Genomic DNA, 24,754 nt, shown 5'->3' with positions numbered 1-24,754 from the left:
GCAGTTTTGTTCTTGAACCTCTCTGGCCGATTAAGCTTACCTTGTTTTAATCCTTTGATAACCCACTTGAGCCTATACATAACCATTTTTTCATGTAACAGCACACAGGTCAAGAGGGAAGTACTACACCGAAGAAGACTCATTTATTTGAGGACGACCCTCTTGGTGCGTTACACGAGCTTGTTAACATCATCACAGACGCGCCGATGATTGTACCATGGGATTCTACTACATTTGGAAGAGATGCTGAGATCCCATTGTAGTTGCATCAACAAGATGTTAAGGAGCTTGCGTCGGGGAGAGAAGAAATTAATATTATACTCGTTCAGTTGTGGACGAGGTAAGTTTATGAGAACTTTTTAATATAAAATTGATTTATCAAGTTACTTATATCAGATCATTTCTTCATTTCAGGTATATGTTTGGTGTCAGTAACAAGATGGGGTTCAATGATGTATATGGGTTCATTAACCCCTATATGACTCATGAAAGAAATAAATTTGATGAAATCCAAGCATACATCACCACCTGCTTTGCAATGGGGAAGGACATATATTTTCTCCCTTATATACTTGGGTAAGTGAAGTTTGTTAACTTTAAAGTTTCATTTATGAATTTTGGTATATGACAATTAAGTTATTTCCAATTTTAGGCGTCATTGGCAGCTACTTATGATCTCCATACCGGAGAACATTACTGTCTGGTTTTGTTCATTGCACAAACCTCCTCCTAGCCCTCTTAGATAAGTAGTATATTGGTAAGAACCTCAATGTTTCAACTTTCTTTGTGATATAAATGTATGCTAAAGCAATTTTTTTTAATAGTTCCCTTGCAGCATATATGATGTTGTCTAGGAGATCTACTTTTACAGCTAAAAAGCTTGCATGGATGACCCTTAAGGTTTGGTATTTTAGTCCATAATTTGTTACATTTTGTACCATTTCAATGATGTTACTTAACATTTTATAATTATGATAATATATTGTAGTGTAATAGACAAAACGGGTCATATGAGTGTGGTTACTACATCATGTATTGGATTATAACCACTATTAGTGCACATTACACAAGTGGATGGGAAACAATAATATTTAGGTTTGAATTTTATTTTCTCTATAGTTTAGATTTCATATACACTAATTGAAATCATTGTGTTTTATGTAGAGATTCAATATGACTACTACAATTCCAGAGAAGTCACTTAAACTCGTGGGGAAAGCATTGGCTAAATATCTAATTCAACTATATAATAGTATGTAGTAGATATTAGGATATAATTAATAAGTTCTAAGTTTATGCTTCTAAGTTGTTTTATGCTTTTGTACAATATTATTAGTTTAATTTTGTACAATGGATTGATTTATGATTCAAAGTTGATTTATGATTACATTGAATTGACTTACGCTTCTAAGATGTTGATTTATGATTACATTGAATGCATTTATGTTTTAATATAATTTTTATTGAAAATATATGCTTTGGGATTGTTCTGGATTGTTTTGGCTGTAAAATTATATCAGGTTTGTTTCTACAGTTGGGAATGTTGCAGAAACATACCTATTCTTAAAACAAAATAGGGGAATACGTCTTGGTTTTGACCATAACCGAGGTAGAAAGCCTCCCTATGGCATCGATTAAGGTCACAACCGAGGTAGAAAGTCTGACAAAAAAGCAAAAAAAAAACACTCTACTGTCTCAGTTAGGACATGAACAAAGGCAATAAAAGACAACATATTGTCTCGGTTAAGAAGGAACCGAGGCGTACAGTCGTGCGAAAAAAAAGAAAAAAAAACAAAAATCATACTGCTTCGGTTACCTTTGAACCGAGGCATAATCATACTCCTTTTATGCCTCGGCTGTCAATCAAGGCATAAAAGGATAGACCTTTTGCCTCGCCTAAATATGTCTCAGTTCAAGAACCATTGTCTATGGACGAAAATAACCGTTGTCGTTTCCCCTTACTGCGCTAGTGATAGTTCTATGTAAATCTCATTTTACAAATTAAGTTTGTGAGGTTGAATGGTTACTTATTAATATGATATTAGAATTATAGTTAAATTACTATTTGTTCAATCAAACTTAAAATCTAAACATTAATAGGATCAGTTAAACTTTATGTTAACGAATCTTATTATTTATTAAAAATAAAACAAGTCTATAATATATAACTAGATATAAACTTTATTAAAAAAATTTCCGACTAACTCCCTTTCTCCGGTTGTAGCAACTCAAGTTCGTAAGTGGGTTCAACGTCAAATCCAAGGTTTTCTTGAATCAATAAAAAGAGAATAATAAGGTCAAATTTGGCTATTCCACTTGGCTTAAGGTATATCCTAAAGATATGATCAATTAGTCTAATGGGCACCTGAAGGCCTAGTATAACTTCCTTACTTTCCCAAATCAGCAACTACACTCTAGACTCGTTAGAGGTTTTGCTACTAAACTAACATAAGTCTAAGAGGAAACAGAGACTACCCGAAGGAGAAGGGAGCCCGCTATAGCTTCATCACCCGCTGCCACTTAAGACTCATCTGATGTCTCCTAACACTAACATAGGATCTTTTCCAAACAAAACACAATAGGATATTTCTGCCAAATAGTCTTATGTTATGGAGGATGGGATGTTCTCGGATTGAGGTCACAAAGGAGAACGTTACATAACTCGAGAATCACTGTCAGATAGATCTTTCTTCAGAACATCTTATCTAAACGTCTAGTGTCATCGTTTGATCAATCTATCAAATTCAAAGAACAAGAGAGAACCTCTAGTAGAATAGAATATTATGCCATCGCTTAATCAAGCGCTACTGCTTCATTGACTTGTGTCGTCTGCGTTAAAAAATGTGGTCTTTTATGCAGCAGAATCCTCTTACTACGCTCCTAAGCCTAGGAAATAAAAATACCATTTGCCTAATATGTACTATTGTACTGTAGATGATTTAGTAGCCCTTATTCCTCCACCAGCTTCTTCTTGGCATTAAGCCAGCCCTTATTCCTTGCATCAACAGGCAATCCCTCATAAAAGAAAGGCTACTGACTTGGCTGATTCAACAAGGGAAAAAAGGCATCCATGCAAACTGCTCTCATTCCTATTTGACACCAAGAGAAAGAAAGCAAGCCTGGAGTAAGCTCCCATATCCGTGAAAGACTGCTTTCCAATAGAGTCAAACTAATCGTTGTTGAGCTTGATGTTAAAGAGTAAGATGTTGATTCTATAGCAACTATGATTCCTTCACCGAGAACGAGAAGGAAGTCTTATATTACGAATAAGCGCTAAAGAAGGGGGTGGGATCTCTCCCTGTATTTAGGATTTCTTTTACCATCCTTATTAGTTTAGTTCAAACTATACTAGAGTGAAAACAATCTGTAGGGAAGAAGAAGGGCTACTAGTGAAGATGTCGAGAATGGTCGGAGATGACCGGTCTTAGTTAGAATATGTTGCAAATGCATACGAGGGAGGGAATGATTGATTTGAGTCTGAGACAGGGAAGGAAGGCTATGCCATGGCATGGAACTTCTTTGTACGAGTCTCTAACGGCTTTGAAAGAAGAAGCAGCTACCCTTTCTCACTCTTCCCCGAACATTCAATCTCTTGATACGAATTGGAGACTATACAAGAGAGGGACGATCGAGAGAAGCGAGGAGTACCAAAGAACACTACACCGTCATTAGCCATCACCCGCCACCGCAAGAGCTACCATGTGAAACACGATTGGAGACCACCATGTGTGGAGAGGCCACGATTGGCAAGTATGTCACTACCCACCGAAGACTATTGCAACTAGTCACTAGAGAGCATGGTGAGCAGATAAATTTGCTAGAGCTATGAGTCCCCTACGTTCTTTCGTTTCTTCCTAAACTCCATTAATCCATGAAATTGACATTCCCCATATGTTAATTTGGTAACCCTAAGTGTCGTTAGTGGCCGTCGTTGAGGGTTTCATCAGTGTCCTTCATTAGTGGCCCAACCAATTTTGTTGCGTCACCTGCTTTTGAGGTAAGGAATCGTTATGCACGTTGGTTGTTCGTTAATAATTTAAATTTTGTTTCCTTTTCGTTGCCACCCAGTTTGAAAGGGATACATTTTTGGCTTATAGGAAAGGCAAAATTTGAGTTTTATTGTGGATTTTTCAAATTTTCAGGTAAGTTTCTTTACCTTTTAATTGTGGTGTTTAAGTTTGCATTTAATTCTTTTTTTTGGAATCATATTTCTCGTGTTTAAGAAATCTGTGTTTGATTGGTTTATAATCATATTTTGTGTTTAATTTATTCTTGGTTCTGGTTCTCTCTATGCTTTCCAGTTTTGTTATATGTTGGATCGGTTAAATATGAATTGTTTTGTTTAGTTGACTCAGTGAAAAACCACATATTAGATTAGTCACTAGTGTAGTAAGGGGAAATGACAGCGGTTATTTTCGTCCTTTGGCAGCGGTTCTTGAACCGAGACATATACAGACGAGACAAAAAGTCTAGACTTTTATGCCTCGGTTATGAACCGAGGCAAAAAGATGGACGATTTCGCTTCAGTTCATTGTGAAGCAAGGCAGTATGTCAACCTCTACTACCTCGGTTGGGACCTGAACCTAGGTAGTAGGGCCTTTTTTTTTCGTCAGCCTCTATTAACAAGGTTAAACAGGTCTCGAACAGGGAAGAGGTCTCCAAAAGGGAAAAAGCAATTTAGAGTTAATCAACCTCAAGAAAACAGTTGCACTGATAGCTGAGTTGCTTAGTTCGCTCCTTTGCCAGAAAATCTACTCAAATTCTTGAAATGATTGCACATGAAAATCCAGTCAAATTCTCTTTCACGGAAATATCCAATAGCAAGAAATACCTTCATTATTCTTGTCATCTTCATCTGTGATGAATGTTTTTGAATCACCAATAAATGAAACCCCGTTCAAATCCCTAACCCCCAAATCCAGTCAAAACCCCGTTCAAATCCCTAACCCCCAAATCGGATGACCAATAACCCCAAACCTCTGCCAACAATCGCGAAGTCCCCAAACCTTCACCAACAGTGGCAAAGTCACTCAAGAGTGAAACTCCCTTGCGCCGCAGAGACGCTTTATCGTGACCACGGTGCCTCTAAATCGCTTCCCATCCTTGCATGAACGAACCAGGAACAAGGAAGGAAAGGACGCCTCCTTGCTCGGCGAGCTTTCGCTTGTGAGGGTTGGAAGCGAGGGGTCTCGGAGGCAAGGGACTCTTGAACTTAGCGGGGGAAGGAACGGCGAGATTGGGATCGGAGGGAGGGTCATTCTCTTTGGAGTGTTTGTGCTTGCGAGAGGGGCGGGTTTTGGCGGAGCTAGGAGAGGCGGCTGTGGTGGCCGCAGTAGCGAGTGGAAGAAGCGTGAAGTGCTTCATTTTGGGGCAAAGAGGAGAACGAAATGGGGAAAGAAGCATGTGGAAGAAGAGTTTATTTTGGGGCAGAGAGGAGAACGAAATGGAGGAAGTGCACAGCCCTTAGCTCGAGAGAAGTGGAGGCAACGTCGACTCCTTGGAGAAATCACCGGAGGCAGCGGCGGTGACAGTAGGGAGCACCAGCGGAGATGAAGAAAGTGCGAGAGAGAAAAGAAGAAACGAGCGCGAGGAAGATAGACATCGAAATCTGAATTTGAACCTACGAAAGAGCTACCGCTTCGATTATATGGCAAAACCGGTCCCTATACCGTACGACATCAAGTGGGCGCCAAACCGAGGCAATATAGTTGGATTTTGGCAAAGAGTATATCACTACTAAAAAGAAGGGTATTACCGATGGTTGTAATTCGTCGGAAATAGCCAAAAGGCCGTCGGTAATGTCTATTACCGACGGATTAACGACGGCCAGTTAACCGTCGATAAATCGTTTGTCGCTAACGATTACCGACAGTCTTTGCCCTTTGGTAATTACCGACGGCCAAAAGCCTTCGGTAATTACCGACGGCCAAAAGCCTTCGGTAATTACCAACGACCAAAAGCCTTCGGTAAAAATCAGGCAGGATTAAAGGATAAAGAATCAATGAACTACATTTAAAATCACTAGCAAATTCTAATGCAACTGGTAATGCGATGAACTGTATAATTTCCTTTCAAGTTAAATCATTTTCCGGAACATATATCTTGAAGAAGGTAATAATGAATGTAATCTTTTGTCATTCAACAAAGAATAAAGTATGATTCTTATATTCCAATACATATATCTCCAGAAGAAAAAAGGCTACAAATTATAAAATCTAACTGTAAATAGAAAGCTCTTATGAATTGTCATTTACATTCTTGGCAATCTTCAAAAGAAATTCGACGAAGAATGAATAAGAAAACCGAAAGACTTCTATCTGGTGAAATTGAGTGAGAATACCAAACATGGATTGTCCAACTTGGCAAACTCGTAGCTGGTTATGTATGGGCTGCTATAAATGAAACAATTGACAACGTTTGTGGAACTGTAAAACTAGTAACAATCACAATCCCCCTGCTCCATAAAAGTGGTATATAACATAGTCAGTAGATAGAACTAAAAGTTATTTTTTTTCAGCGCCATTTTCACTAAACAGATTATATAAAATGAGAGAAGAAAAAATAAAGAAAGGGCTTGATTACTTGGAAATGTAGCTCCTCCAACAGGATCTATTTGGAAATTAGAAGGTAGAGAACGCATCTCTAATCTTTTTTAATAAGCCAATACTTCAAGAACAATTGTTGTAGTAACCATAATACCAAAAAGGAACTCATAGCCTATCTTCCAATCACTTCCTATTGGTGTATACTGTGAAGGAACCTTGTAATAAGAGGGATTAACAATGTTAAGGAAATAAAAAACCAGTATATATAAATGGGACACTAGAATAAATAAAATAAAAAATAAATATTTATTTATTCTTTTATGAAAATCTGCAAGGATTTGACTATTAACCTTATATATGAAATAAATTTAAGTATTAGCAATATATAAATAAAATAACTATGACATAACAATACAATAAAAATTACAACTATGAAAGAACAACAAACACAGCATGATAAATTTTCAATTTAATAAATAGTCTTGATTTTGAATGTAATTATATATGGATTTGAGTTAAACATTTGAAGATTTTGTTTTTTATCACACATATATGTTATACTGTTATTCCATTTGAAACATAAATATCTTTCATCAAATATAGCATTCAAAAAATAGAAAGAACATTGCAATGATCATACATAACACAGTTAAATAATTGCATCCCCAACACTATGTTAATTTGAACGTAAACATAAGTTACCTTAATTAACTTATTTTTCTTAATTCCTTTTGCTATCATAATTTATATAGAAAATTATCTAGGCAAGGTTAGATATGGATCAGTGACAAACCTGAAGAATAGTTAGTACAAGGGAAAAGATGCCTATGCCTCTGTGAGCTTGTATATGGGCATGCATTTTGGAATAGAGTTGTAATCCAAGAATGACTATACTAAGCCCAAATGTGAATCCCACAAACTGAATGATTGCATGGAGATAGAGCCATAAGGGATCCTTGTGCCTGAAATATCTAGCAATAAGTGCCCCTATAGGTAGGATCAAACCCCACCCTATTCAATGTTTTGTTCTCATCTAAGTCAATTCATGGGATACAGGAGCCGTAGAACCTGTCAAAGTATTGTTCATCAAATTTATGCAGGTTATACATCACAGATTGCCATGCTTCATCATGCAGAGTTATATATATATATATATATATATATATATATATATATATATATATATATATATATATATATATATATAAAGACACCAGTTTAGATAAAATAATTTTCTGCTTCAATTGCTGAATGTGGTAATTTTGAGTTAGTATTGTGGTTCACTGAAATGAGGTTTATGTAGAAAGATCTGAGAAGAATCCTATTTGGAATTGGAAGGAAACAACTGTCACTATGTGCAACAAATTATAAAATGACATATCTACTTAAATTTTGAAGGCATCATCTCTTAAAGTAATCCAAGTATTCACTATTTTAAAGCTCTGTTAATTTTTGCACCATACATTAAGTATCATTAATTCATACAATCTTCACAAGAACAAAACCATTTTTAAGAATTTTTTACATTTTGATTATTCACCTGTAAAACCAAAGTCACTTCATTTTCTAAACTCTTTTAAAAGCAAACTACTTATTGTTGTTCAAATGAACATTGATTTATGTGACTCACTTTCTTCACAGATTTTGGAGCAACCCATGAATTGATAGGCAAAGGTTGAGGTTGAACAGTCCCTACATATTATCAGTTCTTTGAAGTGTGCATTCACATCTTTAATGCCCTGTTATCTTAATGTTCAGCAGGAATCTTCTTGGAGATTTCCTAATTAAAATGCACACAAACACTTACACACTCCTTCAAAATATAAGATGAATTTACATTAGAACCTAACTTTGTAAAAGCTAGATATTAGGAGTGGGCTTACCTCAAATTAAATTAAATCAAATCAAATGACATAAGACTTCATTATTCATCTAAAGAAACAATTTATTCATTAAGCTGTAAATTAAAATGCTTAGATGAAATTCCATTCTAGCACATAAAGATAGAATCCCCTTTAGTCACTTAGATCATAATAGTTTTGAAGCAAAACAAACCACCAAAAATTTAAAGTTTCAACAATCTTGAATTATGTAATATCAACTCAGTAATCATAACATATTCCCTCCTTCAACAAAATCAACCTTCAAATTTCAAGATCCCAGTTGAAAAACACAATTAGGATTGGTCATAAATAACACTCTTCAACAATTATAACACACACACATTAACCGAACTAAAATTCTATACTCTCTCCAATGGTCATCTCGAACTCCAACCGAAATTGGAGTTTCATTCTCACAATTATTATAGTGAAGCTAGTTGATCAGAGCAGAATTTTGGTCTAATTTAGCACTAAAAAAGAGATGCAAGACAAAGAAAAGAAAAGACAGAGCACCACCGTATAGCAAAGGCACTTAGGCACCTCGAGGCTCCCTCCGGATCTCCGCCACCACGCCGTCACCTTCGTCTTCCTGCTCCTGTGCCGCCTCTTCCTCAAGGCGAAGTCTGCACAACGGGCACGACACGTGGAGGTCGAGTCACGGCGTGATGCAACCAGCATGGTAAAGGTGTTTGCAGGGCAACTATTTGGCCTCGGCGTCAAAGAGGGAAATTTGGTCTTTGCACACAGCGAAGAAAACGAAGCCGTCGGGGTCGAGCGCGGAAAGGAGCGAGGGTGTGACGTTGACGGAAGGGAGACGGTGGGGTTTGGCGGGGAGGGGCTTCGGGGAGAGGAGTAAGAGCGCGTCCAGGAAAATGAGGTCAAAGAGGGGTGATTCGGCATCGTTTTGGGAGAAGGGAGAGTCCATTAGTTCGAGGAAGGAGGTGTGGCAATGGGGACAGAGGAGAGGCGAGGGAAGGAGTGTGAGGGACACGCTCATATCGCATTCGTGGCATCAGTAGGTCTTCGCTTCTGGCTCCGCCGCCGTCGCCATCGGAGGTGTTTCCCTCTGCAAATGATTGTGAACTTAACAGGGAGGCACCCTCCGCGATTGCACGAACCCGCTCCACCACCGGAAATGCTCACGCTCTTCACACCACCGTTATGCCAACAGAAGATGGAAGGGACCGATGATGCGCAAAGAAAAGGGAACCAAACGAAGGAGGAGAAATTTGGGGGTATCCTCACATGCCCTCGAATTTCAATTTTGGGGGAAGAGAAGAGAGAAATTAGGGGGAAAGAGAACTGCTGAAATTGAAAATGAGTGAGGGAATACCCAAAATTTAGGTGAAGTCATCATGCACAATACTGAAGCCTCATATCCGCCGATAAATTACGGGGCAACGCAAATTACCGAAGGACACTCACTACAAAAAAGAAGGGCATTACCGAAGGCCAGAAGCCCTCGGAAACAGCCCAAAACCGTCGGTAAAAGGTAATTACCGAAGGCTTATCGACGGCCAAAGAGCCCTCGGTAAATCCCTTGTCGCTAACATTTACCGAGGGCTTTCGCCCTTCGGTAATTTCCGAAGGACGAAAAAAAAAACAGGGCGTTGGGCTGCTGCAGATTGTGATGCATATATATTTATATATTCTGGGTCATTGATATGTGTTGCATCCAATACAAAAGCTACTAGGTTGGTGTACCTTTTTCACTTTTAATTCAGCTATACATGTCAACAAAAGAATTAAAGGAGGGGACCACCTACACCTCACGGTTTTGTTGACAGAATTTATTGAAGAATAACCATTGTGATTTTTATTATGGAGGAAGGCCACTTGAATGAAGCAAACTCACGGCACACACAAAGGAATATTCTTTCTTTAAGAATAAAACACATGGAGAAGGGGCCACCACTTGGTTGAAAATTTGAATTTGTTGAAGAGTTACGGCTCCTTCATTCCTTTTAGCATTTCCAAAAAGAGGAGACAACATAAAAGGAGGGGGACCACTCATGGTTGGCAACACTTCACGGCCACATGGAGGAATTCCAAATGAAGTGCTGAATTATTAAACTTCACGTCCCACTTGGCTTAAAAAAGGTGTGCAGATTTCTCTTGATTGCTCTTCCATTCCACATAGTTTTGCACTTTAAAATTGAAAAGAAATAAATGGACTTTAAAATTGAAAAGAAATAAATGGACAGCAGCTTGGAGAAGCCACCACACCTTCGGTTTGGAACGTGATTCTTGAATGGAGGAGGAAACAACTATTAAATTGGAGAGTTGCACAACACTTAAAGATACATCCAGCCATGTACAGGACTCAATTACAAACGAAAATTCACTACTAGAACAGTTTTGAAAATTCACTACTATATGATCACAGAAGTATAATCCAATCATAAAAATCATTTCAAAACCAAGCAATCCAGTTTTGAACCCCAAAAACCGAAAATCACAAAATCTGCACTTCTTTGGAGACTTTCATCAAACAGTTGCATTTTTATCAAACACCTTACTGCACTACTTTTGGCTCTTCGTTTTTTATTTTTCTTGCGTGCTTAATCTGATCTAGTGCCTCTCCTAGGTTCCTTTTGTGTCCCTCTATTGATTCAAGGCTTAAAATCATTTGAAATCCACTTGTTTGGCCTCCAAATTGTACCACAAAGTCTGTTACGTGAAATTAAAATCTGGTGCAGTGCAGATTTTTGATGTTACTGGTTTAGTGTGTGGTATGGTGTTGTGACATTTTGGTGACGCTTCCAAGGTCTAAAATTCTTGCTCCAAGGGGGTAGCATACTAGGTAATGGAAGGGTTGCTGAATTGGACAAAGAAGTAGCTCTAAAAGTAGCAATTTGGCTTGATTTTCAGTAGCATTTCACTAACTTGGAACCACTTTTTTAGGTCCAAACAACTTAAACTTTGAGTTTTACCTAATTCTTTGCTTTTGACTAATTTCCTAGGTTCATTTCACTACTTTAGACTTGTTAGGATGTTGACATTACTTAAAATGAGTCTATATTAGGTGAATTGACAATTTCTCACCTTATAAGTACACTTTTTATAATCTAAATACTCAAACTTTGAGTTTTAGGTTATTCTTTGTTTTTCACCACTTCAACAACTTTGTTTGGTGAATTTAAACTTGTTAAAACTCAAATTTAACTCAAAACCAAACTGCTACTTAAAATCACCTTTCTACTTCCCAAAATTGACTCAAAATTGGTGGTTTTGGAAGTGATTTTGTGCCTAAGCCATTCTGACACTTTGCTAATCATTTTAACAGTTTTAACTCATCAAAATACACTTGTTTGAACTCTAATTAGGCATAAAACAGAACTGCAACTCAGATTCACTTGCAAGTTCCAAAAATGGCTCAAATATGATGGTTTGACATACTAAATTGCATACAGGTCATTCTAACTTCATATCAATGCTTCTAACAGCTTTAATACATCAATTTGGACTTGTTTAAACTTCCAAACATCACAGAATCATAGCAGAACGAAAAAGGACCTGTAATGACTCAATTTTTGAAAATGTTGATCAACCACAACACCAAATTTGAGGTTTAGGGAATTCTTTGCTTTTGACCACTTTCCTAGCATTATTTCACTACTTTACAGTTGTTAGGGGTTGTATAATAGACACGCTTAGGTTACTTTAGATTAATTCCCAATTTCTCACCTATTTAGTACACTTTTTTAGGTTTTAAGTAGTCCAATTTTGCTTTTGTTGTTATTTTTTAATTGAGACTTCATTTTTATCTTTCTTTTATCTTTTCAAAGTTGTGTAGATAGTTAGTTTACTGTTTTGAGTAGTACTTTAATACATTTTGCATTGTTATCACTTTTAGTGTATTCTAGGTACTACTTTTAGATTCTAGGTTGTAATAATTTGAGTTTTAGGTACTTTTTGTAGTGAGTTCTTAATTAGCTAGGTTTTACCATTATAAACTTGTTAGGATAGTTTCTTTCTAGTTTCTTTTCCTAGTTTAGTGCAGTTTGCAATTGCAGTACACCTTTTTTGAGGTTTAAGTAGTGATTTTTAGAAATTGTCTTAGGAATCACTTCTACACTCTTCTCTTTGTCATTTTTAGTCCATTACAACTTGTGTAGGTAGTTTTAGGTATCTTTTACAGATTTAACAGCTTCATGCTTAACACATTTACCCTATTCTACTGTATTTTAGGTGCCCAATGGTCAAATTTTGATTGTATTTGTATTTTTGAATTGTCACCTCAATTCTAACTTTGTTTTATGTTTTAAACTTGTCTACATAGTTAGTTTACTGTTTTAATTAGTACTTTAATACACTTTGCATTCTTAGGACTTTTAGTGTATTCTAGGAGGGACAATTAGGTTCTAGGTTGTCATAAGCAACTCATAAGCAATCAACAACCTCAACTTGCCCAAACACAGAAACCTATACTTGTTAGGTCATTCATTATCAATTTAAAGTCATTTAAAATATGTTAGAATGGGTACAGGGGCAGTACTTTAAACACAGAAACCTATACTTGTTGTTTTCAAGCTTAGTTTAGTGTATTTACACTTTCTACAGTCATTTACATTGATAGCTAGTTGTTTGAATCATTATAACTTAGAATGAGGTGTGTAGTTGTTTAATTTGCCACATTATTAGCTGTTATACAGTCTAATTTTGGAATCTACTATTTCTATGCCAAATAATAGCTCAAAAGACTTTGTTTTGATGATTTAAAGTTGTTCTAAAATTCTAATTTGACTTATAACCACTGTTGTGCAATTTCACAACTCAAAACCTCAATTTACAAGGTTAAATTTCACAACTCAAAACCTACGGTAAGCACATGTTGTAATCAAGTTAAACTATGCTAACATTTTATTTAGATTTTCTCTTCAAAACTAAACTTTTTCACATCACAGCATGTTCTCCTTGTCTCTCTTGATAATGGCTTGAAATACACTCAGTGAGAGATGTGAAGGTGAATATTGACGGTGATAAGCCTCCCCAAGAGAATAATATAAGAGCTAAATTGTCACACCATAAATGGAAAAGATTTTCAAACTCAAAGCCTACCCTTTACTACATATCGTTACTTATCAAGTACTTATATTTTTCAAATAATCTTGTTAGTATTGGGAAGTCTAATGATACTGTGGCTAAACTTGAAATGTCATCAACAATTTCAATTATAGTCTTGAAGGACTTTGGACCTTTTCTTCCCGTCAGGGTGTATATTGAAACGAAGTTTACTTCTTTGGTGTGCGTGTTAAAATAATTTACCAGATAGGAAAATCCACAACACAAGTTCATATTTGTGCCATCATACACTTGAAAAAAGTGCCATCATTGAATTTTCAGCAGTCACATATTTTCTCGTTTGTCATTTTGGAAAAATTCCATGACTTGTGATGGTATGGAAGGAATGTCACCAACGAAGTGGGTGGTGCTATAATTTTAAAGAGGTTGATGAAGATATAATGTTTATAGTGACATGGAATAAGAAAATCTCCATGATATTCATGACAGTGAGATTGACCAAATGATGATGAAACACGAGGTAAATTGCTCCCAACAAGCTAATGAGGTCTAGACAAGCAACTGATGAAGGACTAAGAAACTTAATCGCTGCAAGAGACCTACGCCCCAAGCTGAAGTTTAAAATGTTTGATAATTGCCTAAGTAACCTTTTCTGTGGCCAATCTTGCCCGACAAACCCAAGGCTGAAAGAACCCAAGCCTTCCCAACTCTATGATTTCAGTGACTTGGGACTGAGTTCGTGTTCATTACAGGGATAAATTTCCAGACTGAGAACTTCAGATTGATGATTCCCATCAATATGACCCCTTTTCATCTTTTAATGAGGATGTTTATGTTCAAAGAAAAGGTTATTATAAACCACGAATCCGAATGATGGGTTAAACGAAGTTAATGGAAATATATTAACGTTGTTAATATCCTGTCAGACCATAACCAATCACAACATTCAACATTCAACATTCAATTACCTCAACCAATCACAACTTACAAACATCAAACATTAGCAGGATTGAAATTACATTGCAAATAGGCATTTTCTTAAATAAAACTAACCTGGTTCGATTTGCAGAGAACGAGACGACTTATTCGTCCAAGCCTAGAGTTGCACCAAACCTTCACCTCGCTGAACGGACCAGTGAGCCTTTCCTCAGCACTGTAGCCTTCTCACACGTCGACGAACCACGAAGCTCCGCCAACCATCAAACCCTCGTCCCACCACGATTCAACTCTAATGGAGCTTCCTACCCACCACGATTCCGCAAGACATTGGTCAGATTGGGGGAAAACACACAAATTAAAAAGAGGTTTCGTGCAAGGAATTGACAGAAAATGCGAAGGCAAACACTAACCACGTTGTCACAGAAATCACGGAAAAGCACTCGTCCAACGATTTCCTAGCTAGGATTGATGTGAAAATCAAGTCTTCGAGCAAGTGTTTCGTGCAATGGAGAAGGGTTTAACGTTTTTGATTTTGGAGAAGGGACGAGCTGTTAGTGGGAAATGAATTGCAGAGAGGGAATACGGTGATTTGGGGCAAAATTAATCCAAGAGATTACCGAAGGCTCTTAGGCCGTCGATACTTTAATTCACCAACTCATTACCGAAGGCTTTAAGACCGTCGATAAATTGTCGTCGGTAATAAGCACTTTTCTTGTAGTGACTTGACCTTCGGTAATTATCTGTCGGTAATAAGCGCGTTTCTTGTAGTGTATGCCTCGGGTCTATGGAAAACCGAAGCAAGAGAGTATATGCCTCGGGTCTAGGGTGAACCGGAGCAGAAAAAGCATTCTATAAAGTTGTCAGAAGAAAGTTTGATTGCTGATGGATGTGACAGTGGACTTTATAGGCATCGATTGCTCCATTTAACCGAAGCAGTATAGCTAATATGCATCGGTTGTATTTAACTGAGGCATATAAGGTTTCTATATTTACAGTAATGTCACCGTGTACTTATACGCTTTGGTTTTGTAGTAACCGAAGCATATATGGCGCATCAGTAGGCTCTTTTTTTACTAGTGAGTGGAAGTGATAACACGAGGAGAAATTTCCTTGAAAACCATTTCAGAATACAAATTACAAGCCTCAATGACAAGGTTATCTTTGTATAGATCATCAATGAGTGTATTGTACGTTTTGAAATTAGGTTTAATAGACCTTCCTTCAACCATTCTCAATAACCAAATGGCAACTTGTAACGAAAACTGGGCCATTTCCCTAATTCCTCACAAATTCAAATGCAAACCCTAGACTGGCCATTTCACAAGTTAATACAAAAAGAAGAGCCCACCAACCACTTTACCTCAAAGACTATGTTGTCAGTGCTTCTCGTATCCATAAAAGAGGGAAAAGTGTCACAAATGAATAGATCTTATTTTATTATTAGCTTGTGAATGCCAAAGTGCATATATAGCACGGTTGTGGAATAGAAAGAGACACCGAAAACAATTATTAAAAAAGCTGCCTACCTTTTCTGAAGGTTTCTTTCTCTTCTCTATTTTTTCTTTCTCTGTATGCTGCCATACCTTTCACAACTATTGTTTCTCCTATTTTACACACCCTGTTGATCAAAATCCCATGTATTATACAACACATTTTTACATTCATTTAACACATACTATAAGAATAAAATGATCAATAACTTTTATATTTTTTCAAAAAAAAAAAAATAAATAAAAATAATATCAAATGAATGTAAAATATTTAGACGTGTGAAAGAATCTTTATTCTTTTTTTATACGTATGAACTCTAATATCTCAGTTTAAGGTATGAAAATCAATTACGTATGACAAGTGTATGAGATTAATACAATATCTTCCTTGTGTTGTTATTATGAAAAAATTCAACAATTTAACATTTTAAATCTAATAAAAATGACATTTCAAAGTTAGATTTTATTGATTAAATGTTTTTTCCTATTTTCTAAATCAATATAATATTTTGCCTCTTGTTTCTAGTGAGTAACTTTCCAATTAAAATAGACTGTGGAAAGAGTAACTTTCAAATAGACTCTGGAAAGAGTAACTTTCCAATTAAAATCTTTTAATGTTGAATATATTACAAATTATCAGAAGAGGAAGTAAATCTATACCTTTATAAATATTTCTCAAGAATTTTGAATTCAACTCTGTCACAACCAAAATTACTCTCATGAAAGATGAATATTTAAGGACAGGGATTTACGTATATTTTTTATTTTTGATAATTTATTAAATATTAAAACATTTTAATTAGAAAGTATGAGTTATTAATGGTATTATTAGAAGGTGGGATTGAGCTCATTGAAACTCAATAGGAGATTGACTGGTTTATTGATTTGGAAAAGAAGGAAAATCATTTAATGAACACTGTAAAGTTGTTTAATGTTTTCATGATGTCATACAACGAGGATATTCTATCATCTCTTGTTACATGTAACTATAACTCATTGCAACTCAACAAGAGAAAATCTCATATCATACTTAAAAAAATCAGTAATAATTGCACATCTTTCTTTTTCTTATATATCTTTTTCAAGACCCTAAATCTGGTGGAAAATACAAAAATAATTTTGTGCGGGTGTGAAGCAGAAGGAAAGAAAATTGCATGAGTAAATATGCAGAAAAGAAAAAAGGTCGGAAGGTTGGATATAAAGGATATACAAAAGTTGATTGAGACTCTTATAAGAAAGATGAAATGGAAAATAATGACTGAGAAAAGTAATTGAAAAAAGTTCATGCAAAATTTAACTAAAAGAAATGTTGTAGATAGTTAAGTTATCCACTTATATAAATAAAATTCATGAATATGTTGTAAGTATGTTATAAAAAATTATTCTATAAATAACTTATTCATAGATAACTTGATATGAATAAATTTATGATAAGTTTTTCCTACCCCGTAAGTTATTTTTTTTTATCTACAAAACTGTGTCGTTGGTTTTGTTATTACAATAAATGGCAAGAAAAAAAACATTGCCCACAGATTTCTTATCTATTATAAACTCTCAATAACCAATGGCGGAGCTCAAGTGTTGGTGAAGGGACATTGGCCCTCCCAATTTTTTATTTTTCATACATAAAATAAATATGTATATAAAAATAATTTTATTTTAATTTTAGCTTATTTTATTTGTTTGGTTACCTAAAAAATTGTTGTACATCTATTTTTGCACCCCAAACTATTATCTTGAATCTGCCATTGTCAATAACTTCGCTATCATTGATATAATAAAGGATAATAGGAATAGTCATATATACAGCATAATAGAAATGTATTTCCTCACTTTTCCTTTGATTTTCTTATACGATACATTTATTTAGTTTCCTAATGTAGCCGATACCACTGACGAAATCAATTTTATGCCTGGAGCAATTTGAATACCAACTTTCACGTCCTTGACAATCATAAGCAGTGCCACTATGAATGCGTAGTCCACGTTGGGATAGACCAAGACTTTGAAGCCACCATTATTCTCCATCTACATTACGGACAGAAATATTCATGTTATTAATTAAGAACAAATCTCTAACTTACTCAAGAATTAGTGTAGTGAAGCTGAATTATGTCTAAATTCCATTACTTTATTATGATATTAAAGTAATTTAAAATCTATTTTAATTAATATTTGATTATTAAGTCATATTGATTATCATATTTGATATACTTGTATAATATCTTTGATGGATTATTTATAACACATGAATAAAAATAAATCTGAATTTGCTGAACTTCTATTTAATCAAATTGAGTTAAGCTTAAATTTATTTCGTTAATGTAAAATATTTAAATTTTACTACTAATAAAAAAATAAAATACTAACACATAAAAAGATATACTAATTTAGTAGTCATACCTTAGCTACAATATTAGGAGATTCACCGATATAAACTATACAGGAGCTTTTAATACCAGAAATGATGACTCTAAAGTCACTTTTCTTTTTGTCTTGGTTGTTTGCGAGGAACACGTTTAATTTAGTAATCCCATGTGAGCTTGATTTATTGATTTTCTTCACAGAAAATAGCAATTGAGATGAATCAGTGCTTTCACCCTTGAAAACTTTGCATCGCTCATGCAACGTCACAGCCTGCATAATGGAAATTAATTAAGAATAAGAATAACATGGATAATGTAACCATACACATGCAAATTTTCACAATCAAGATTAATTAAAAATAATAAGATATGAATATTAAAGAAATCAGAATATCAAAATATCCAAAAAAATTATCACAATCAATTCATAATAAATATACACTCCAGAACAAATCTAGTTAATAATATAATAAATATTAATACAAATAACTAAGGTCAAATAATAATTAATCACCAAAAATCCACATATTAAAATATAATATTAAATCGGTTGTAGTTGAATGATTCATTAAAAAATACAGTAAAACTTTTGTAAATAAAATGAAGTATTAGATCGATTATAAGAAATATGTAAATATTTGATCGATTGCAAGGAGAACTGATCTAATGTGTATTAAATAAGAAATTGATCTAATATTACTATGCAAAAATCATTTTTTCTTCGTTCTCCGTTTATGCTCCTCACGGATATTTTTCTTTTCTAAACACTGTACTATTATCTTTTTCTTCCTTCTTTTTTCAACTCGTGGTATTTACTACCGTCGTTTGTTATTAGGGTTTTGGATATGAAACTTTATGTTGTTGTTGTCGTGTTATCTTCATTTTCATCTCTTTTTCTTTCATTGTTCAAGCTCATCCACCCATTGGTCACCAAGTTACATTGATAAAGATATTAGATTTAGTTTCACTATTTTTGCACAACTACAATAAAAATCCGTTCGATCTCTTTTGCTTTCGATCATGGAGTTTTTTTATTTTTTGTGTTTATCTCATTAGATCTACAAAGTCTTTTTTTTTATTTTTTGTGTTTCTCTCATTAGATCTACAAAGTCTTCTTCCCAACGACATCATTATTATTCTTTGCACATTCTTTCTTTATATATTTGAATCCAAAATCAAAGATGAGGACAATGAAGGTTTTAAAATGAACATTGATAATTACTGTTATTTAAAAAATTCTATTTTAGATATTGGATCGGTTGTTCCATAACCAATCTAATTTGTCTTCAATGTATTACATTAGTGTATATTATAGTGGTAGCAGAATTGATCTATGCTTCATAACTAATTTAATATATCTATTTTACACTAATAAATTAAAAAATAAACAACAATATGAAATAGAAAAGTAGAAAAATATATTATTTTTAGAAAGAAAAAAAATATAAGTCTGACGGAGTTATTATAAGATTGATAAGACTAAGAAAAAGCAAAAAAAACTCTAAGTGTTTTACCAAAACAGAGAACCATAGTTATAACACCTAGTTAAGTTTAGTGTCTAAAAGGAAAATTTTAAGTAAGATTATTTTCGTAGGTGGGCGAATATGAAATAAATAAGTAATTAAATTGAGTATAATTATAAATGAGAAAGCAAACCTTTCTGTAGAAGGTGACAATGGGTTTTTGTGTATCATCATATAAGACACGACGGTTGTGAAGTGTGAAAAAAGTATCGTTCATATAAAAGAGACGATCATCGTTTTCGTTGTAAGTGACTCCTTTCTCAGTATTAATCTGTAGAGTGATAGAGTCAGCAGAACAGTATAAAGAGTTGATAACTGAGACTTGATATGCCATTGGAGAGAGGAAGGTGTTTGAGGGAACAACACTGTCTTTATTTATGTCTTGTATATGCCAATTTGTTGAGCAACTATCTAAGTTTACCAATACTAATACCAGTTGCAAGTGTATGGTATCTATCAAATTTACACGCGTCAGATATATACACATACGACTAAGTCAAGATTTTGGCAGCACTATTCAATAAACTGGTCGAAATTAAAGTTAGATTTACTATGTGCATTTTACCAAATCAGTAATAATTACTCCATGAATGTAACAGTACGAAATTAAATTAAATAAAAAATATTACACAAAAGGAAACAAGCACATCAATAAATATACATACATATTAAAGTATAATTAAGGTAACTTAAAATAATTTAAAAAATTTAATCTCATACTTTAAATTATTTTAAAATGTTTACTCGTAAGGACTACAATGAAGTTTTGGAACTTATTATGTGGAAAAAAAAGAACGCGGAGAAGACTTGACCATAAGAGGTTATTTAGTTTATCATCTACTTTTGTTCTAACTATTGCTACTTTCAGTCTCTCCACGACACTAATTGGTTGGTTATAGATAAGACATTAATAATTTCTTAAAATAGAATTGGAGATGAAAAGTGAAAGAAAAAGAGAGAGAAAAAGAGTAAATAGTGAAATTATTTGGATGCAACAAAGTGAATGAATTTGAGTAAAAAAAGAAAGTGAAAAGTTTGTAATATAGATAATTTATACCATTGAAAATAAATAAATGTTAATTAGATTATATAAATAATTACTAATATATTAAAACAATTTATTTTATTACAAATTATTATAAATTATATTTAAATAATCAATAACTTTGAAGAATTTTGAAATTAAATATCTATCTATATGTACAAATACATATATATATATATAATTATTGGAAAAAAGGTAGAAATATTTTTTTTTGTAAATATAAAAAAGTAAAAGTGCATTAAAAAAAATTGTAATATTTGAAACCTGGTGAGGAAAAAAATATATGAATAAATTTTCATTCAAAAACTAATTCACCTGATTTTTTTTCTTTCCATCACATTATATAATGAACCATTTATTCGTCAATAACATTGATTTTATGTATTTTAAATTACCATGTGTTAGTCTACAAATTATAAAATTTTAAATTTTAGTTGTTTACAAATTACAATTTTGCATCACTCTCATATTTTAACATCTTTGATAAAAAAAAAATAAACACAAAACGTGATATTATAATAAAAACGTAAATTATTAATGGATTATTTTATAATATAGTATTTGTCAATAAATAATATTATCAACAAATATTTTTTGATTTATCAATAAAATATCTCTTGATAAGTTGTATTTATTAACAAATTTACTTATAGATGTAATTTACTTATTAACAAAGTTGTATTTATCAACAAATAAACTGAACAACGCCATAACTTTTATGATGTAAACTAGACAAAACATAGTCAGAGAGACAACCAATCCAAACTAATGTGTTATGCGAGAAAATGACAATAAATAAGGAAAAAAAACCTCGGTACATGTCGGTCCACTAGTTAAACCTATTAGATGACTGAGTCGCACATGCTATCGAATTTCTCTGGAATGTTCGTGTTTTTAGCTGTGAAGTCAACCAGAGTCTTCTTCTACTAGTAGCAGTAATTCAGTAACTCTCATACTTCAGCCCTCAAGTTTGATTAAGTCATATCGTATGTTTAAGTTAACGCGTGTTATTGAAAATCCCAAGGTAATATACAAGATATAAATTTATCTTACAAGCAGGTTTTTTGTGGGTTGAATTAGATTTAAAATTTATTTTTCTAATATGGTATCAAAGTCATGTTTAGAGTCTATCATAATAAGTTCTATGTGAGTATTTCTGTTTTCACCTGTTGTCGGACCACTATCAGACCACTATCAGACCACCTATTTTTACTATTACCCTCGAAATATTTATACTTCAGCGTGAAGGGATGTGTTAGAAGTTCCACATCAACTAGAGATAAAGTAAATTTATAATATATAAATAGGGTGTAAACCTCACCATAAAATTCGATTTATGGGAATAGACTCAATAACTTAATCATTTTCAACCTTAATCCCTCAATTTCTTTATACATTATCTCCTGATCAATTTTTGTACGAACATTTTTTTCATTTTTGCCTAATTTGTTCCCACGTTCACGTGTACATTATGTATTTTTTGGACATTTGCTTTTGGTTATGTATTGTTCCAGTGATTTGGGATTTAAATTTGATGATAACGCCTATTTTATATATAATTTTTAAAAAATTTGTTTATATTTATCATTACATATCTAACTATCAACAAACTTCGATTCATTTCTGTAACTATTTTCGATTCCTACTTTTCTATCAAAATTGAAGTTTATATTTATCATTACATTTCCTGTTGTTATACTTCATTTTTGATTGGAAAATACTGAATAAAATTTAGATTTCGCGGGACAGGACGAGAGGGTGGTGATTTCCAGCGTGAGCAGAGACAAGAACTTGAAGGATCACGTACTGGAGACGAAGGGTGAGAGCAAGATTGGATTCTTTTTTTTCCTCCGCGTCAATATCATGAGGTTTCGTTTTTATTTCTTTACATTTCTCTTCACAGTGTTCACTTAGAACTCGCTAGGATAGGCTCTAAGTATGACTCTGATACCATATTAGAAAGTAAGTTTATGCTTAACTCATCCTCACAAAACCGGTTTGTAAGGTGAGGTTTGCACCTCACTTATATATTATCATTTGGCCTTATCTCTAGTCGATGTGGGACTTCCAACACAGTGAAACCATGATTGCTTCTATGTTAGTTTATTTATTTTAGGCTTTTACTTCCTCCAATCTCACAGTTTCAACATCCATGAATATTTCTTGATCAAAGAGATAATAAAATATGTAGAGAAATAATATTTGGGTGGAGAACATTTATAAAAGGATCACAATGTTTTACCATCACATTATTAGAGACAGCATGACTCAATTGCCCAATATTATTTCTCTTTTTACTACAATTTCAGTTTTCAACATCAAATTTCAGCTTGTGTCATGTTCTGTAAAGTGGTTATGGGAAGTTTGGGTCTTGTAATTAACTTGTGAAGGCTTTTGTAGAATGCATAAACAGTTATAATCTTCACAAATTCCTTTTTTTTTCTTCTTCGATTTTTTGGATGCTTGTAAGATTTGATTGGTGGAGGAAGGATGTGATGCAAGCTGATAATTAATTTGATTTAGTTGATGTGAGATTTTTCTCAACATTCATTGTTTGAAAGTGTAGAGTGCATGTGTCTTAAGCAATTAGGTTGTTCAAATAATGGAACTTTTCCATCAAATTTATTTGAACTTAAAAATATAGATGGCCTGATAGGAAGTTTTAATTTCATATTAGGGATTGAACCATGAGATTATTATAACTTTGAGAAACTTAAAAATGGTGTCAAGTAGAGTGGCTAAATCTAATATTATATTGTAACTTTGAGAAACTTAGGATGAATTGGTAAATGTTTTTTCGTATGGGAACTAAATAAATAGATTTTTCATTTAGAAACTAAATTGAAAAAATAATATTTGATGCGGGGACCAAAATTTTATTTTAATATTTTTTTAATTAATTCTAAACTTTTTAATTCAGGAAAGAGTGACATGCTTAGAAGATAATGATGTCAGACTTGCATTGAAACCATAAAAAAAGTACAAAATTCAGGTAGTGATATACATGGTACCAGTATGATTGTGACTGGGAAGTTTATTTAGCAAAAAGTAATGAATGTAGTGCATTCTATTAACCTCAGTTATATTTTGAAACTAATATTAACTTAATGACCATTTCTCTTTATGTAGACAAAACCTCATGGGCATGGTGATGTGTATTCACTTCTTTATTCAAGCAGGATTCTAAAAGTATGATATGACTCAAACAGTACATTTATCTTTTAGGATCATCTTGTGTGTCAATTTCTTATTTTCTAGGTTGTAGTACATTTAAAAATCTTTTCAATACATGTTTCTAAATAATTTAAAGAATACTCTGAAATGGGTCTATTTTTCCAAGATACAAATGGGCTTATGTTCAAGGTGAGTTATTTTGGCATTTAATATTTTTTTAGTTCAAATTGTGATGCACTTGGTTTGTTTATCAATATATTTTAAATATTTATTACCTAATAATTCGAGGATACAGGTAATTCCAGCAACATTGGGTGTCAGTGCTTCCAAACAGTACCATGTTAACTCTCTTGTAGTACCTCTTGCTTCTCAAACTTAAAAATATAGATGGTCTGTGCTCACAGGTATCGTAGTTGTAATTTGGTTATAAGATAAGTTCAATCCCCGAAATATGGAGATTCTAAATCTATTATTATAGAGGAGCAAATGGAGATTTCTAGATAATGAGAAAGGATAGGTTTTAAAGGATGTCAATTGAAAACCCAACTAGAGGGAACTGATTTTGTCAGGCTGCGTGAAATATATTGGAGTAATAAGGGTATTCTTAACCCTTATTACATGTTTAGGTCATAGAAATGCAATTATGCAATCTTTTTCTCTTCTTACCTATGAAAAGGGGGAAAACTATTAACGTTACCTTTCAATCTTTTTAACTATAGATTTTTTGTATTTTAGAGCAGTTTAGCTCTTCCTTCTCATCAGAT

At 33.6% G+C, this 24,754-nt stretch overlaps 1 protein-coding gene across 1 annotated transcript; it reads right to left on the bottom strand.

Moving 5' to 3' along the window:
* Nucleotides 1-17,613: 17,613 nt before the first annotated feature.
* On the bottom strand, nt 17,614-20,182 carry LOC108328816 (protein LURP-one-related 15). The gene is made up of 3 exons (XM_017562704.2): nt 19,905-20,182; nt 18,286-18,519; nt 17,614-17,910 (listed from the first exon to the last, which is right to left on the bottom strand). Exons 1-3 carry the CDS (start codon nt 20,103-20,105, stop codon nt 17,749-17,751), a joined length of 597 nt encoding a protein of 198 aa, XP_017418193.1. The 5' UTR covers nt 20,106-20,182; the 3' UTR covers nt 17,614-17,748.
* Nucleotides 20,183-24,754: the final 4,572 nt, after the last annotated feature.

This window comes from Vigna angularis, chromosome 2 (assembly GCF_016808095.1).
Source record: "Vigna angularis cultivar LongXiaoDou No.4 chromosome 2, ASM1680809v1, whole genome shotgun sequence".
Lineage (NCBI taxonomy): Eukaryota > Viridiplantae > Streptophyta > Magnoliopsida > Fabales > Fabaceae > Vigna > Vigna angularis.
Note: the sequence above shows the minus strand (reverse complement) of the source record. Positions and strands in the feature narration are given on the sequence as shown.